This window comes from Callospermophilus lateralis, chromosome 20 (assembly GCF_048772815.1).
Source record: "Callospermophilus lateralis isolate mCalLat2 chromosome 20, mCalLat2.hap1, whole genome shotgun sequence".
In the NCBI taxonomy this organism is placed as follows: domain Eukaryota; kingdom Metazoa; phylum Chordata; class Mammalia; order Rodentia; family Sciuridae; genus Callospermophilus; species Callospermophilus lateralis.
This window is the reverse complement of record NC_135324.1, coordinates 772,654-789,373: the sequence shown is the minus strand read 5'-3', so window position 1 is coordinate 789,373 and position 16,720 is coordinate 772,654. Positions and strand designations below refer to the sequence as shown.

The following is a 16,720-nucleotide window of genomic DNA, read 5'->3' as shown; positions in this document are numbered from 1 at the left end:
ATCAGCACACTACAGTGACACGGCCACATCAGTATTATAGCAGCTCAATTCAAAATAGCTGAGCTAGGGAACCAGCCTAGATGCCCTTCAACAGATGAACGGATAGAGAAACTGTGGTACATATACACAGTGGAATATTACTCAGCCATCAAGAAGAACAAAATGATGACGTTTGCCAGTAAATGGATGGATCTGGAGGCAATCAAGCCAAGTGAAACAAGCCAGTCCCAAAGAACCAAAGTCCAAATGATCTCTCTCATAGGCAGATGCTGATTCCCAGTAGCGGGGAAGGGTGGAGGTTCACTGGATTAGAGGTGGGGATTGGGGGGGAAGGGAAAGGGTTGGGAATAAGAAAGACAGGGGAATGAACGGTCATCATGTTCCCACGTTCACATATGAACACTCAACCAGGGACACCCCACAGCAGGTCCAACCACAGGACTGGGAAGTTACACCCTGTGTACGTGTGGGACAGGTCAGAATGCACGCTACCATCATGGAGCGCTAAAAAGAACAAATAAAACAGAGCTCTTGCTATTTGACGTTCTCCCACGGTTTCTTGCCCCCAGTTTCTTTGGCATGTTTGCATCTTTCCTCTTGCTGGAACACATCTTCTGGCGTCTATTTTAGGAAGTATCCGAGGATCTCAAAATGTTTGGCTTCTGCGTGCCTGGAGATGTCTTTATTTTGTCCTCCCGGTGATTGATAGCTTTATAATGGGCTGAGTGTGTAATTATAGGTTCCGACTTTGAAGATCCCGCTCTATTATCATCTTCATCTCTTGAGAGGCCCTGTCAGTCTCGGCATTCACGGGTTCCTTGTTGAAGAGAAATGCTTTTATTGCCTCTTAGAAACCCATTTCTTCATTCTGTCTATCCTCTCTTCCGAGGGCTCCTGATTTAATGATGTTTGCAATTTCACTACCTTCTACATCCTGTGACTTTTTTTTTTGGTACTGGGGACTGAACCCAGGGGCACTTAACCTCTGAGGCCATATTTCAGCCCTTTTTAATATTTTATTTAGTGACAGTTGCTTGGGGCCTCACCAAGATACCGAGGCTGGCCTCGAACTTGCGAGCCTCCTGCCTCAGCCTCCTGAGCTGCTGGGATGACAGGTGTGCACCACTGCATGAAGTTTGTAACTTTTATTTCGTGCTTTCTCTGTACTTTGGTGCCGTGTTCTGGCATAAGTCCTCAATGAGAATGTTCAGATTCCTGATTTGATCTTCAGCTGTATTTATTCTACTTTCCAACCTGCCTACTGAGTTTTTCCCCCCTAAGGAAGAAATCAAGTTTTTAATATTCTTATTTTCTTTATGAAGGCACTATCCTCCCTCGTACTTCTCTCTGAATCACTAATTATGATCCAAATTCCTGTTCTGCTTTTTCTATTAGATCTGATTCCTTTTGTGTGTTGCTGATTGGCTGATTGATTTTGGGGGACACTCTTTCTGGTGTTACTTTGTAGAGGACATCATAGAAAGACTTTCTAATTACATATGCTGAGATTGATTGATTGATTGATTGATGCCAGGGATTGAACCCAGGGGTGCTTAACCCCTGAGCCCCGTCCCCAGCCCTTTTAACTTTTTATTTAGAGACAGGGTCTCACTGAGTTGTTTAGGGCCTTGCTCAGTGGCTGAGGCTGGCCTCCAACTGGAGATCCTCCTGCCTCAGCCTCCTGAGCTGCTGGGATGACAGGCCTGTGCCACCACACCCGGCCACATGCTTAGATTCTTCAATCATCTCACAGACTGACAGACAGATCTGAACTGTGAGCAGAACTGATGGTTAACACACACACTAATGAGAGGGGTTCACTTCAGTTGCTTCTAGGGAAAATCGTGACAGCCTTCTAACCCCGATGCGGCTCTTCCTTTCTACCCTCTTTCTCCACATGGTGCGTTTTCCCCTGGGCTCCAATGGTAACTCAGTGAACTCTCCTTTGAGGGTCCCTGTGGTGGGCATTGGAAGGTAGTTGCTGGGTCCCTGCTGGTAGGTCCCTTGGGAGGCAACACTAGGTGGAGGTATCCTCCTGGGTGAGGGCAAAGGACAAGGAAGAGGAGAAAATATAGATGTGTCAGCATCCCTTAAGTATGCTAAGGGTTCAGCCAACAAGATAAGATCGCTTGCCCAACCCAAGGTGCATAGCTGAAGGAGCAGGTGAGCCCAGCGCCTGCTGTGTAGACAGTAGCCACTGTGGACTGTGTGGAGTGTTCACGGCTGACCTCCCTTAGCCACGGGGGACTGAGTATGTTGGGCTGGCCCAAAGTTTTTTTTGTAGAATGTGCCAAACCTCCCAGCCCAGTCCCCCTCCTGCAGGATGGGTCTGAGAATCCCATTTATTGGTTTCCCAAGTCTTCCTCATTCTTCCTTTCATAAGAAAATCCTTGAGCCAGGCCCAGTGGCGCACACCTGCCATCCCTCGGGAGGCTGAGGCAGGAGGATCGCAAGTTGGAGGCCAGCCTCAGCCATTTAGCGAGGCCCTAAGCAACTCAGAGAGACCCTGGGTCTAAATAAAAAAAATATAAAAAGGGCTGGGGACAGGGCTCAGTGGTTGAGCACCCCTGGGTTCAATCCCAGGTACCAAATTAAAAGAAAGAACAGCCTTTAGTCTTGTTTCCTCGTGACTGGGGTGAGTGTCGGCTAATCATATTTTTGATTCATAATTGAAGAAAACGCCAGCTCTCCCTCCAAGCCGGCCTCGGTATCTCTGCAACTTGGAATGTCAGTCTGTGTGTGTTACAGACACCTCGTCTGCCAGGCCTGGGAAGCTCACCCACACACTCCCTGGCTGGTCGGGCTTCCTTCGCTGAGCTTATAGATCTCCTTGACAAAAGGGAGGCGCTCTGAGGCCTGGTTTACGGCCCTGCCTGTCCTGCAGGTCTGCTGCCCATTTCTGTCGTCTGTCAGCATCATAAAGCTGCAGTCTGCTGCTTCCCCGGTGGTTGATTTGATTTAGACACTAATTCTTGCAACTGCAAAATAAATAAATAAATAAATAGGAAGAAAGATAAAGGCAGGAGAGAGCATGCCCAGATCTCTCAGAAAATCCTCGCTGCCCTGTCCATCACCGCTGAAGGCTGAGAGGCACAGGCAGTGCCCAACTGCTCCCCGGGGCTGCTCTGTCTCCAGACACGGGGACTCGCAGCAACCCTTCTCGGCTCCCAGCCAGGTCTGTCCCCTGGCCATTCCAATGCCAGGAGAGGGCTTACACTGAGATGTCACAGCTGGAAGGCCACCAAGGTAGCATCAGAGGGATGTGCCCTCAAACGTGGGCGAGGATGTGGGGAGAGGTCCACTCACCCAGGGGGGGACTGCAGGTTGGTGTGGCCACTCTGGAAAGCAGGATGCAGATGCCTCAGAAAACTAGGAACGGAGCCACCATGGGACCCGGCTGACCCACTCCTCGTTTATACCCAAAGGACGTAAACTCGGCTCACTACAGTGACGCAGGCACATCCATGTTTACAGCAGCTCAGTTCACCATTGCTGAGCTGTGGAACCAGCCTAGGTGCCCTTCAACAGAAGGATGGATAAAGAAAATGTGGGACATAGACACAGTGGAATATTACTCAGCCATAAAAAGGAACGAAATGGTGGCATTTGCCGGTAAATGGACGGAGCTGGAGATGATCATGCTGAGGGAAATAAACCAATAAAAAAAATATATCTGGAGGTTGGATGTTCTCTCTGATATGTTAGTATCTGCTAACACATAAAAAGGAGAGGAGAGGCTGGGGATGTGGCTTAAGCAGTAACGCACTCACCTGGCATGTGTGGGGCGCTGGGTTCGATCCTCAGAACCACATAAAAAAAAAAAATAAAGATGTTGTGTCCACCGAAAACTGAAAAAATAAATATTAAAAAATTCATTCTCTCTCTCTCTCTCTCTCTCTCTCTCTCTCTCTCTGTCTCTCTCTGTCTCCTCTCTCCTCTCTCTTTCTTAAAAAAAAGAGGAAAGAATACAAGTTCAGAGAATTAGACAAAGGGGAATGAAGGGAGGGAGGGGGGATAGGAATAGGAAAGAAAATGGAATCAATGTGTGGGAACTTTCCTCTGTGTCTATACGAACACACCACAGTGAATCTCAAAATCGGGTACGTCCACAGGACTGGGATTGGAATTAGAATAAGATATATTCCATGCTTGTATAAATATATCAAAATAGGTCCTGCTGTCAGGCATCACTAAAAAGAACCATTGAAAGAAATAAAGGAGGTGGCCCCAAAGTCTTCTTTCCACAAGAAAAGCCTTGACCCAGGTGTGGGGGTGCACCCCTGTCATCCCAGCTGCTCTGGAGGCTGAGGCAGGAGGATCGCAAGTTGGAGGCCAGCCTCAGCCACTTAGCAAGGCCCTGTCTCTAAATAAAATATATATAGGGCTGGGGATGGGGGTCCGGGGTTAAGCACCCCTGGGTTCAATCCTTGGTACCAACAAAACAAAACAAAAAGCCCTCACCCCACTTCTCTGTTTCAGCCCCTGTCCCTGTGTCCAGAGTGGGCGTGGCGTTCCCGGGGCGTGGGTCCTTACCCACTGCTGCTGAATCTGTCACCCTCCCCGTTCTTGTTGGAGAGGAAATGGAGATCTGAAGAGGTCCAGCCACTGAACCCACTCTGGGCCGGGTCCACCTGCACAGCAGGGCTTGGGCCCTGTGGGTGGCCAGCTGACACTGGCCAGGAGGTGCGTGTCCCCTTCCCCTCTGCGGGTCAGTGGGCAGCCTTTGGCAAGACCCTTTGAAAGCCCTGCGCTTTGTCTGCTTCCCGAGAAGCCCCAGTGCCACCTAGTGGCGCTTGTGAGAAATGCACACTGAGAAGCAGTGGCTCTGGCTTCCCAGCGGGGGAGGTCCCTCCCTGCAGCCCAAGGGACTGCCTGCTTAGCAAATCTTCACCCTCCAAGCACCTCCCTGCCGGGGCCTCTGCTGAACGTGGAAATGGGCTTGTGAGGTCTTTTGTGCAACGCACTGAATTCATGCAAGAATCCTCCATTGACGTCAGGCCTCCTTCCCTGTGATGGGAGAGGAGACAGGATGAGGTTGAGCCCCGTCCCCAGCCCTTTTTAATATTTCATTTAGAGACAGGGTCTTTCCGAGTTGCTCAGAGCAACTCACTAAGTGGCTGAGGCTGGCCTCCAACTTGCGATCCTCCTGCCTCAGCCTCCTGAGCCGCTGAGATCAGAGGCACCATGACACCTGAATAACCCTTCCCCCCCCCCTTTTTTTCCAAGTCTCCTGGCCCCTGTGCATTTTTGCCCCTGCCCCCTCCCTGGCCTGGTTTAGAAAGGACTCTTTGGACAAGCAGACTTTCTGAGCTGAAGAAAGTGAGGGTCCCCGTGCACCTTTCTGTAAGGCAGCAGAGCTGAGTGGCCTTCCATTTATATAACTTAAGGAGACTCGAGAGATAATAAGGCGAATCTGTTCCAAGGTGACTTAAGGTCTCCATTTGTAGACAGGGGAGCAGCTGGCATAATTCTGAGTTTCCGCCTGAGCAGGTACTTCCATTACCCTCAGCACCTCCATGCCTGGCTTCTGGAAAGATCTATGGGGGGAGGGGGTGCCGGGGGGGGGGGCATTGCTCTTCCTTCCCTGGAGAGCTCTGCTGCCGCTGCCTCCCTCTGTTGGAATTGGAAGGGGGAATCCCCTTCAATGTCCTTTCCTGGTGACGAGCTGATTGACACTCTGGTGACACCCACTAGCTCAGGGTAACCAGGCAGGGACCCTGCAAAATCTCCTCTGGATGCGGAGAATATGGGGAAATGAACAGAGTGATGTCTAAACTGGAGGAAGGTCCCTTTATTCCAGGTGACAGAGGAAGAGAATAGAAAATGTCACTCAGGAAGGGCCGTCTTCTAACCATCCTCATTTTCTTTTCCCATGGTAGATTGATTACAAAAGCAGCCGTTTTACATCCCCTCCCAGACCCCTGCCCTCAGTGATGTGACCTCACGGCAACTTGCAACACTCCATTGGTGTTTCCCACCCTTGGGTCCAATCTTGCCTGGGGAATGACTTCAGAACAGTGATTGTGGCAGAAGCAAAGCGCTCTGGTTCTCAGGGTAGGTCCTAAATTGCCTCTGACGACTTTTTCTCTTGGATCACTAGGCCGGCCGACTGTGGGAAGAGACCACCTGGAACTCAGGTGGCCAGCACACTCGTCCAAGTGGAGTCTCCAGCCACTCTAGAATGACATGACTCAGTTCAACGGAGCCATACAGCTGACGTGCATCTGGTATGTGAGTGAGCCCCTTGAAGCCCAGCTCAGATTAGCAGAACCATCCAGCAAACATGCTACAGGATCATTTTCTGAAGCTACTAAATTTTAGAGTGTTTTGTTACACAGCAATAGCTAACTGATACACTGTGTTAGCTTTCCATTGCTCTGACCCAAATACCAGGCACCAACAATTTGGAGGAGGGGAGGTTCACTTCGATTCAGAATTTTACAGGTTTCCATCTGTGGTGGGCGGACTCCATTGCTTTGGGCCCAAGGTGAGGCAGAGTTTCCTGGCAGAGGAGCCCGGTAGAAGAAGGCTGCTCAGCTCATGGCGGCCGGGAAGCAGAGAGAAAAAAGAGGAGGGCACAAGGGTCCAGATGTAACCTCCAAGGGTATGTCCCTAATGACTTGCTTCCTCCAACCATGCCCCGCCTGCCTACGGTTTCCCACCTTGTCCCATAGGAACTCCGTGCAAGTGATTAATCTGTCAAGTGGATTAATCCACTGATAAGCCATCTTGATCCAACGACTCCCCAAACCTCGGATTTGCTCAAGGTCAAGGTCATCCAGCGGGGTGCTTGTGTCTCTGAGGTTCTCTCCCCATCCTCCATCCTCTGGCGCTCAGCACTAGGAAAGCCACTTCCTGGGAAATGTGTGCCAGGTCACCTTGTGTCCTCCCTTATCTGAAAACAGGTTCATTTTACCTTTTAAACGTTGACTGTTCCAGATGCTAGTTTCAAAATTATTGTCCCTCAGGAGTTTGGAAGCAGCGCTCAGTTTTCTTCTAGCGCCCAGAGTTACGGATGAGGCCCCTGAGGCCAAGTGTGTGTCTTGCACCTACCGATTTTGGAAGCTTATAGGATATTTCCACTCTTATATTTTGAATTGTTTTCTTTGGTACCGGGAATTGAACACAGGGCGCTTGACTACTGAGCCGCATCCCCAGCTCCCCCTTTATTTCTGTATCTTTATTTAAAGATGAGATCTTGCTGAGTTGCTTAGGGCCTCACTGAATTGCTGAGGCTGGCCTCAAATCCACGATCCTCCTGCCTCAGCCTCCTGAGCCACTGAGATTAAAGGCGTGTATCACTGCACGTGCCTTAATTTTCTGCCTTTTTACCTTATTCTATATTTTGAGAAAATTTTTTCTATGTTGACCTAGACATATGCACCAACATGTAGATATAAATACAAATATATTACATATATATTGCCTTTTCTGTTTCTATGAAGAATGTCATTGGGATTTTAATAGGAACGGCATTAAATCTGTGTAACACTTTTGGTAGTATGGCCATTACAACAATTTTTATACACATATAACTAAAATTTGACAGCACTTCAAAATTAATGGACAATTTTATGGTTTTCTTCTTTTTTGTATCTTCTTATGCTTGGCTTATTTATTCAATATATCCTTTTCTAAAAGATCCAAGAAATAATTTATAGAATTTACAATTTATACTTATTTTATTTTTGGCACTGGGGATCTATCCCATACCTCACCCTTTTCATTTTTTATTCTGTGGCAGGGTCTAAGTTGCTGAGGGTCTCGCCACATGGCTGAGGCTGGCCTCAATGTTGCAGTCCTCCTGTCTTGGCCTCCTGGGTCACTGGGATTACAGATGTGTGCCACGGCGCTCAACACAATTCACATTTTTAAAAACATTTTTAGTTTATTGATGGACCTTTATTTATGTATGAATTTATCCGTGGTGCTGAGAATCGAACTCAGTGCCTCACCCATGCTAGGCAAGCGCTCTACCACTGAGCCCCAGCCTCAGCCCCACAATTCACATTTTTAAACAGTACAATTCGGGGACTTTTAATATATTCACTGGGGCTGTAGTTCAGTGGCAGAGCGTTTGACTAGCACGTGTGAGGCACTGGGTTCCATCCTCAGCACCACATAAAAAATAAATAAAATAAAGGCATGCTGTCCATCTACTGTTACATAAAAAATATTTTTTAAAAATTCAGGTTTTTGTCTCAGTGAGCTGAATCAATTTTAAAACATCTTTAATACACACCTTCCAATCCTTGCCACTCCACCCCCTGTCCCCTCGGTTCCCTGCCAGCCCCAGACAACGTTAGTCTACTTCTGTGAAATCTCATGGCTCCGCTGTGTCTGCCTTCAGATAACTAAGCCCATCTAAGGGATGAGAAGGGACTAACAGGCCACCCTGTCCCAAGAGACATCTACACAATAAAAAAATAAATAAGTATTGATAAGAAAAGGAGGGTGTTATAGTTCTGATATTAAATGTCCCCAGGGCCTTAGGTGGGAAAGACCTGGCCTCTGGTCTGGGGTACCCTTGGGAGGTGCTGACCTTGGGAGGTGGGGCCTAGTGGAAGGTCTTTGGCACATGACCCTTGGAATCTAAGCCCCCTCCCCCTTTACATCTGGCTACTCTGCCCGTGAACAGGTTGCCTGCGCCACATGCTTCTGCCATCATGTACTGCTTTGGCACAAGCCCAAAACTGACCATGCCAAGCACTCCGGAACTAAAACATCTCCATCTATGAGCGAAAATAAACCTTTCACCCTTTTAAGTTATTTATCTCAGGGATTTTGTCACAGTCAGGTAAAGCTGACTAACACAGATGGAAGAAGATACCTGTGCAACTACCACCAAAAGAAACTAAATCTGACCACATTAATATTTGGGGAAAAAAGTAAATTTAAGGACTAAAGAGTCACACAGGACAAAGAAGCATTTAAAAAAAAATTTTTTTTTTAGTTGTAGATGGACACAATACCTTTATATTCTTTCTTTATTTTTATGTGATACTGAGGATGGAACCCAGGGCACCACACGGGTTAGCAAGGGCTCCACCTCTGAGCCCCAGCCCCAGCCCTGATTTTCTTTTCTTTATGTTTGTATCCACCACATTTTCTTTATCCACTCATCTGTTGAAGGGCACCAAGGTTGGTTCCATAGCTTCGCTTTTGTGAATTGAGCTGCTGTAGCAATCAATGTGGCTGTGTCCCTGTCGTGTGCTGATTTTCAGTCCTTTGGGTATAAACCCAGGAGTGGGACAGCCGGGTCCCATGGTGGTTCCATTCCTAGTTTTCTGAGGCATCTGCATCCTGCTCTCCAGAGTGGTTACATCAATTTGCAGTCCCACCAGCCATGTCTGAGTGTGCCTTTTCCCCACACCCTCACCAACACTTGTTGTTGCCTCTCTTCTTGATGATTGCCTTTCTGACTGGAGTGAGTAGTTCTGATTTGAGAGTTTTGATTCTCTAATTGATAGAGATGTTGAAAAATCTTTTATATATTTGTTAATCGATTGTACTTCTTCTGAGAAGTGCCTCTTCAGTTCCTTAGCCCATTTATAGATTGGATTTTTTTTTTTTTTGGTATTAAGTTTTTTGAGTTCTTTATATATCCTAGAGATTATTGCTTCATCAGAGGTGCATGTGGTAAAGATTTTATCCCAGTCTGCAGGCTCGCTCCTCACATGACTGATTATTTCTTTTGCTGAGAAGAAGCTTTTTAATTTGAATCCATCCCATTTATTGATTCCTGATTTTAGTACTTGCACTTTAGGAGTCTTGTTTAGGAAGTTAGTGCCTAAGCTGACGTGGTGAAGATTTGGCCTACTTTTTCTTCTATTAGGCACAGGGTCTCTGTTCTTGTGCCTGTTTTTGATCCACTTTGAGCTTCGTGCAGAGTGAGAGTCGGGGATTTAATTTCATTTTGCTACATATGGACTTGCAGTTTTCCCAGCACCATTTGTTGAACAGGCTATCTTTTCTCCAACGAATGTTTTTGGCACCTTTTAGTATGAGATAACTGAATTTATGTGGGTTTTTCTCTGTACCTTCTATTCTGTACCATTGGTCTATGTGTCTGTTTTGGTGCTAATACCATGCCGTTTTTGTTACTATGGCTCTGTGGTATAGTTTAAGGTCTGATATTGTGATGCCACCTACTTCACTCTTCTTGCTGAGGATTGCTTTGTCTATTCTGGGTCTGTTATTTCTCCAAATGAATTTCATGATTGCCTTTTCTATTTCTATGAAGAATATCATTGGGATTTTAATAGGAATTGCATTAAATCTGTCTAGTGCTTTTGGTAGTGTGACTATTTTGACAATATTCTGACTATCTAAGAGCACGGGAGATCTTTCCATCTTCTAAGGTCTTCTTCAATCTCTTTTTTTAGTGTTCTGTAGTTTTGATTGTAGAGGTTTTTCACCTCTTTTGTTAGATTGATTCCCAAGTATTTTATTTTTTTGAGGCTATTGTGAATGGGGTAGTTTTCCTGATTTCCCTTGTGCAGTGAATTCACTGATGTTTAAAGATGTGTTTGATTTATGGGTGTTGATTTTATATCCTGCCACTTTGCTGAATTCATTCGTTAGTTCTAGACATTTTCTGGTGGAATTTTGGGGATCTTCTAAATATAGAATCAAATAGTGATAGCTTGAGTTCTTCTTTTCCTATTCCTATCCCTTTGATGTCTTCATCTGTCTGATTGCTTTGTCCAGAGTTTCAGGACTGTGCTGCAGAGAATTGTTGGAAGAGAGCATCCTTTCTTGTTCCAGTTTTTAGGGGTAACGGTTTCAATTTTTCTCCATTTAGAATGACATTGGCCTTGGGCTTAGCCAATATAGCTTTTTTTTTAAATATTTTCTTTTTTAGTTGAAGTTGGGCACAATACCTTCATTTTATTTATTTTTATGTGGTGCTGAGGACTGAACCCAGGGCCTCACACATGCAAGGCCAGCGCTCTACCGCTGAGCTAAAACCCCAGCCCTGCCTATATAGCTTTTGCTGTGTTGAGGTATGTTCTTACTATATCCCTAGTTTTTCTAGTGTTTTGAAGATGAGGGGTGCTGTATTTTGTCAAATGCTTTCTCTGCATCTATTGAGATAATCATAAGATTCTTGTCTTTAAATCTATTGATGTGATGAATTACGTTTATTGATTTTCCTACGTTGAACCAGCCCTGCATCACTGGGATATGAACCCCACTTGATCATGGGGCATTATCTTTTAGATATGTTTCTGTATGTGATTTGCCAGAATTTTATTGAGAATTTTTGCATCTATGTTCATCAGGAATAGTGGTCCGAGTTTTTTTTCCTTGATGTGTCTTTGTCTGGTTTTGATGAGATGATGATAGTTTGATTTGTCTTTGCTACTATTTTTTAAAAAATATTCTTCTAGTTGTAGATGGACACAATACCTTTCCTGGTTGGTTTTTATGTGGTGCTGAGGATTGACACACACGTGAGGCGATGGCGCTGTATCGCTGGGACACAACCCCAGCCCTGGGTCTGCTACTCTTATTAAGTGTTGCTTCAGGTTCGGTTAAAACAGGAACAACAGAGAACGGAGCATGTGTTATTTTTGCAATGTGAATCTTTATTTTAAAAAAAGGAAACAATAAATGGGTTAAATTCAAGTTAAGGAATGGAAAACATAGAAACGACTCCCAGAAAATAAAACAAAGGAACTACCAAAGTCAAAAGCAGAAATCTGTGAATGAGAAAACCAGTGGGTTCGATCAATAAAGTGGGAAAAATTCTCTGAAAAAGATGATTGAGAGAGAACCCTCGGGTAAAAAATGATCCGGAGACCAGACACCAATAACCCGCAGTAAGATAAAGGACGGGGCGCTCTCTGGCCTCCCCCCCAAACAGTGGGCGGGACTCTTGGTCTGGCGTAGGTGGTCCTAGGGTCTCCAGACTTATTTGCAATCGGGAGGGAGGGAGGGGTCCTGGGATCTTCCCCTTAGACTGCACTGCGACGGGACACGCAGAGTTTGGAAGTCCAGTCTTTCCTACAGAGGGCTTTCTGCAAACTTCCCTAAATGCAATAGAGACATCTGCCGCCCCCTAGACTCTGCTAACCACGTGGAGAGTATTAGATGGGGGGTCTGCATAGAGGCCACCTCTGGGCGGCAGCACCCCGACCAGGCGGTCCCGCGAGGGGCTTCCAACCTCCAGACTGCAGGCGGATGAAGGCTGAGACCAGCGCGGTCCTCAAAAGCTGCCAACTTGCGCGCCCCGGCCGACGGGCGGCCTAGTCCGCATGCGCGGGGCAAGGCGGGGCTGGGCCGGGCGGCCCAGGGGGCGGGGCGAGGGCGGCCTAGGGGGCGGGGCGAGGGCGGGGTGAACGGCCGCCCCTAGGGCCCGTGGCCAGTGCCGGGCGTGTGGAGTTTGGGCCGCGTTCGCCGCTCGGCCGCAGTTCGGGTGCCGCCGCCGCCACCCTCGTCCAGGTTCCTACGTAGACCCGGCCCCGTCCGGCCGGGAGTGAGAGCGAGGCCCTGGAGCAGCCACCGTCCCCACCACCGCCGACGCTGGCGACGGCGACGCAGACATCGCCGAGGATGGGGAAAATGAGTGTCCCCAACCGTCGCCTAGCCAGCGTCCGCGGTGTGCCCGTGTCATCGCCTCCCGGGCGCCGCGCCCGCCTGTCGTCTCCCGGGACCAGCCAGCAGCCCCCTGAGGCCCGGGAGGAGATGCGGCGCCGCGTCAAGAACCTCATCGAGGGGAGCCGGGTGATGATCTTCAGCAAGACCTACTGCCCGCACAGCTCCCGGGTAGGCGGCCGGCGGAGGGACGCAGGGGGCGGGGTCTAAGGGGAGGGGCGGGGTCTCGGGTGGAGGAGGGACGCGGGGCGGGGCCTAAGGGAGGGGCGGGGCCTCGGGAGGGAGGGCCACAGGCCCTGGGCATTGGGCGGAGCTTACGGTTGGGGGCGGGGCCTCGGGAGGGAAGGTCTCGGGTGGAGGAGGGACGCGGGGGCGGGGCCTAAGGGAGGGGCGGGGCCTCTGGAGGGAGGGCCACAGGGCCTGGGCATTGGGCGGAGCTTAGGGTTGGGGGCGGGGCCTCGGGAGCTTGGAGCCAAGCCAGGCTTGAGTCCTGGGACTTGGAACTGGGACTGCTGCCTGCTGGTCACCCGCTTGTCCTAGCTGTGCTGGCTTTGAACTTGATGTTGGCTGGCTAAAAATGGGTAGCAAGACAGGAAAAAAAAATAATTTTTAAATAAAGTTTTGTCTTGATAAAAATGGTGGTGAAAACCGAGGGAACGACTTCAGAGTTGGCAGAGCAGAATTCAGATCCCACTGATAAACTGGGTGACCTTGACCCGGTTCCAGAGCTGGGCAGAAGCTGCCTTTCCACATCTTGTATAGTGAAGGTAAAGGAAGGTTGTGAGGAGGATTAAAAAGGCAGGGGTAACTTTAAACTCTTCTGCACCTGAACTTTGGGGCTGGGTAGGCGCTCAGCGTTATTTCTAGGGTTCACTCTACTGAGTGTTAAGGGTAACCCACTTAGAAATGGGCCTTTGGAAGATAACCCACCTGTAAAGTAGGGACTCTGAACATTTTGAAATTTATTTCACATTAGCAGAAAGATGGAATAATGAAAGTTGGAAGATAACATGCAAAGCCCTGAACTCTTGGGTCAGGCTCATGAGATGATAAGCTATTATTCAAATTCGAGGTTACATTGAGGTATATCTATAGTTTCTTAGAACCTGTATTCATGCATATCAATTTTAAAGAGTAATAAAATGATTTGAGTGGCTTGGAAGCCGCCCCACCCCAAGGTTAACCACCTACTACTCTTCTTTACCGTTTCCTCTGCATATATATGTCATTAAACAATATTTTGTTTCTTTTGCCCTGTCTGGGGGACTTTAAGCAGAATCACGCATGGATTCTTTTGCAGTTTTTTCCTTCAGTGTGTGTTTTCAAGATTCATACATGTTACTACCTGTCCTTGCGGCTCATTAATTTTTATTACTGTGCTATTCCATAGGGTGAATCAGACCATAGGATTGGATTATGCTGTTTCTGGTATTTTGTTCTTAAAAACAATATGTATGCCTATTCTTGGACATACCTCCCATGCACACATATAAGACTTAATTCTAGGGTATCTTGAAGCTGAATTGGTGGGCCATAGAGGATGCAAGAAATCACACACATTACTAAGGTGATGCACAATTGCTCTTGCAAGTGGTTATACCGGTTTGCCCTCCTGGTAGTATATAATAGTTTCTTCCAGTCTGAAGCTTTGCTAACTGCTGATATTTAAAATTTTTGCTATTCCTGCAGTTATGAAGTGGCTTGAATTTTACATTTCCTTGATGAAATTCACGTTTATGGTTCATTTGAATTTCTTCTTCTAGGAAACAGATTGGGTCTTTTGCTTATTTTTCTACTGAGTTGTTTTGCAGATTTGTAGACCTTCGTTATATGTTTTGCATACTAACCCTTTGGGTATGTATATGTGTATATATACATACATATATGACTTTTTATTTTTCTTTCTATGGGATATTTTGGTCCAGTGAAGTTTGCATGTTGAATGTAGCTGAACCTATCATTTTTTTCCCTTTATAGTTTTTCTTTTTGGGTTTTATTTTGTTTTTGTTTTTGGCACCAGGGATTGAACCCAGGGGTGCTTTTCCCACTGAGCCACATCCCCAGCCCTTTTTATGTTTTATTTTGAAACAAGGTCCTGCTGAGTTGTTTAGGACCTCACTAAGTTGCTGAGGCTGGCTTTGAACTTGAGATCCTCCTGCCTCAGCCTCCCTAATAACTGAGATTACAGGAATGTGGCCACTGCACCTGGCTGAAAATTCTCTGATTTTTGAAACATCATTCCTGTGTTAATTTTCATCCATGTTTCTTCACTCTCGGATTCATACACTTTAAAATTTTTTTCTTCTCTTGGTTAGCTTATAAAACACATTGTGGTAAAACACATGCCACATAAAATTTATAATTGAAACCATTTTTAGGAGTAGAAGTCAGTGGCATTAATAACATTTGATTGCTGGGTGCAGTGGCACACACCAGTAATCCCAGCAGCTTGGGAGGCTGAGGCAGGAGGATGGCAAGTTGGAGGCCAGGCTTAGAAACTCAGCGAGGCCACAAGTAACTCAGCAAGACCCTGTGTCTATATAAGATATAAGCACCAGGGGCTGGGGATGCGGCTCAAGCGGTAGTGCGCTTGCCTGGCATGCGTGCGGCCGGGGTTCGATCCTCAGCACCACATACAAACAAAGATGTTGTGTCCGCCAATAACTAAAAAATAAATAATAAACTTCTCTCTCTCTCTCTCTCTCTCTCTCTCTCTCTCTCCCTCTCTCCCTCTCTCCCTCTCTCCCTCTCTCCCTCTCTCTTTAAAAAAAAAAAAAAAGATATAAGCACCCATGGGTACAATCCCTGGGACAAAATTAGAAAACAAAATTCACAGTGTTGTACAATGATCACCCTCCATATCCAGAAATTTTTCAACTTTTTCAAATGAAATTCTATACCCATTGAATGTTAACTCCCATTCCTCTTCCCCAGCCATTGGCAACCATCCTTCTACTTCTTGTGTGTGAATTCGACTACTTTGATTACCTCATCCACAAATCATACAGCGTTTGTGTCTTGTGTCTGGCTTGTTTCCCTTAGCGTAATATCTTCCAGATTCATCCATGTTGTAGCATCTGTCAGAAGACAGGCCCAGTACAACTCCACATTATGTACAACCACAAAAACGGGATCCTAATTCGGATAGGTTATGCTCCATGACTGTATTTATATATAAAAAGAACAAATAAAAAATTTAAAAAATAATTTCTTTCCCTTTTTAAGACTGAACAGTATTCCATTGTAAAAAAAAAAAAAAATAGAGCACATTTTGTTTGTCCATTCAAGCATTAGTGGACAACCTGAGTGGCCTCTACCTTGACTGTCGTCGATAATCTGACAGTGAACATAAGCATATAGGTGTTTGTTTGAGTCCCTACTTTTAGTTCTTTTAGGTACCTTGCTAGAAATGGAATTGCTGACTTATAAGGTCTTCATGTTTTCAATGTTCTGTAGAACACTGTTTTACATTCCTACCAACAGTGCACGGGGTTCCGATTTTGCCACATCTTCTTTAACCCTTGTTAGTTTGTGTGTGTGTGTGATAAAGTAATAGTTATCATGAGAGATGAGGTGGCATGTCATCATGGTCTGATTTGCATTTCCATAAAGATCAGTGAGGTTGAATAGTATGTGCTCATTTCCCATTGGTGTATTTTCTTTGGAGAAATATCTATTCAAGTGCTTTGTTCAAGTGCTCCGTTTTAAGTTATGTTTAAAGTTTTTTGTTACTAAGCTTTAGAAGTTCTCTGCATCATATAGGTTGTGATCCTTTAGGTGTGTCATTGTAAACGATCCGTGAAGTTGCTTGGCTGCTTTTTTTACCTAGTTGATAGTGTCCTTTGCTGCACAAACCTTTTGTGTTTTGTGAGATCAAATTTGTCTGTTTTCTCTTCTGTTCCTTGTGCCTTTGATGTTATATCCAAATCCAATATCTTTATTTTTCATTATTTATTTATTTATTTATTTTTTGTCCAGGGACTGAACCCAGGGGTGCTTAACCACTGAGCCACATCCCCAGCCCCCTGGGTCTTGCTAAGTTGCTGAGGCTGGCTTTGAACTCACTATCTTCCTGCCTCAGCCTGCTCAGCCACTGGGATTACAGGCCTGTGCCACTTTG

General features: G+C 46.4%; 1 protein-coding gene across 1 annotated transcript in view; it reads left to right on the top strand.

Annotated features, from left to right (window-relative positions):
• The first annotated feature begins 11,464 nt into the window (after positions 1–11,464).
• The window catches only part of Txnrd3 (thioredoxin reductase 3), a 38,435-nt gene continuing 33,179 nt past the window's right edge, over positions 11,465–16,720 (top strand). Inside the window, exons 1-2 of the mRNA XM_077106261.1 lie at positions 11,465–11,536; positions 12,460–12,771. Of these exons, the coding sequence (XP_076962376.1) occupies positions 11,465–11,536; positions 12,460–12,771 (384 nt within the window). The remainder of the gene's footprint in view (positions 11,537–12,459; positions 12,772–16,720) is intronic.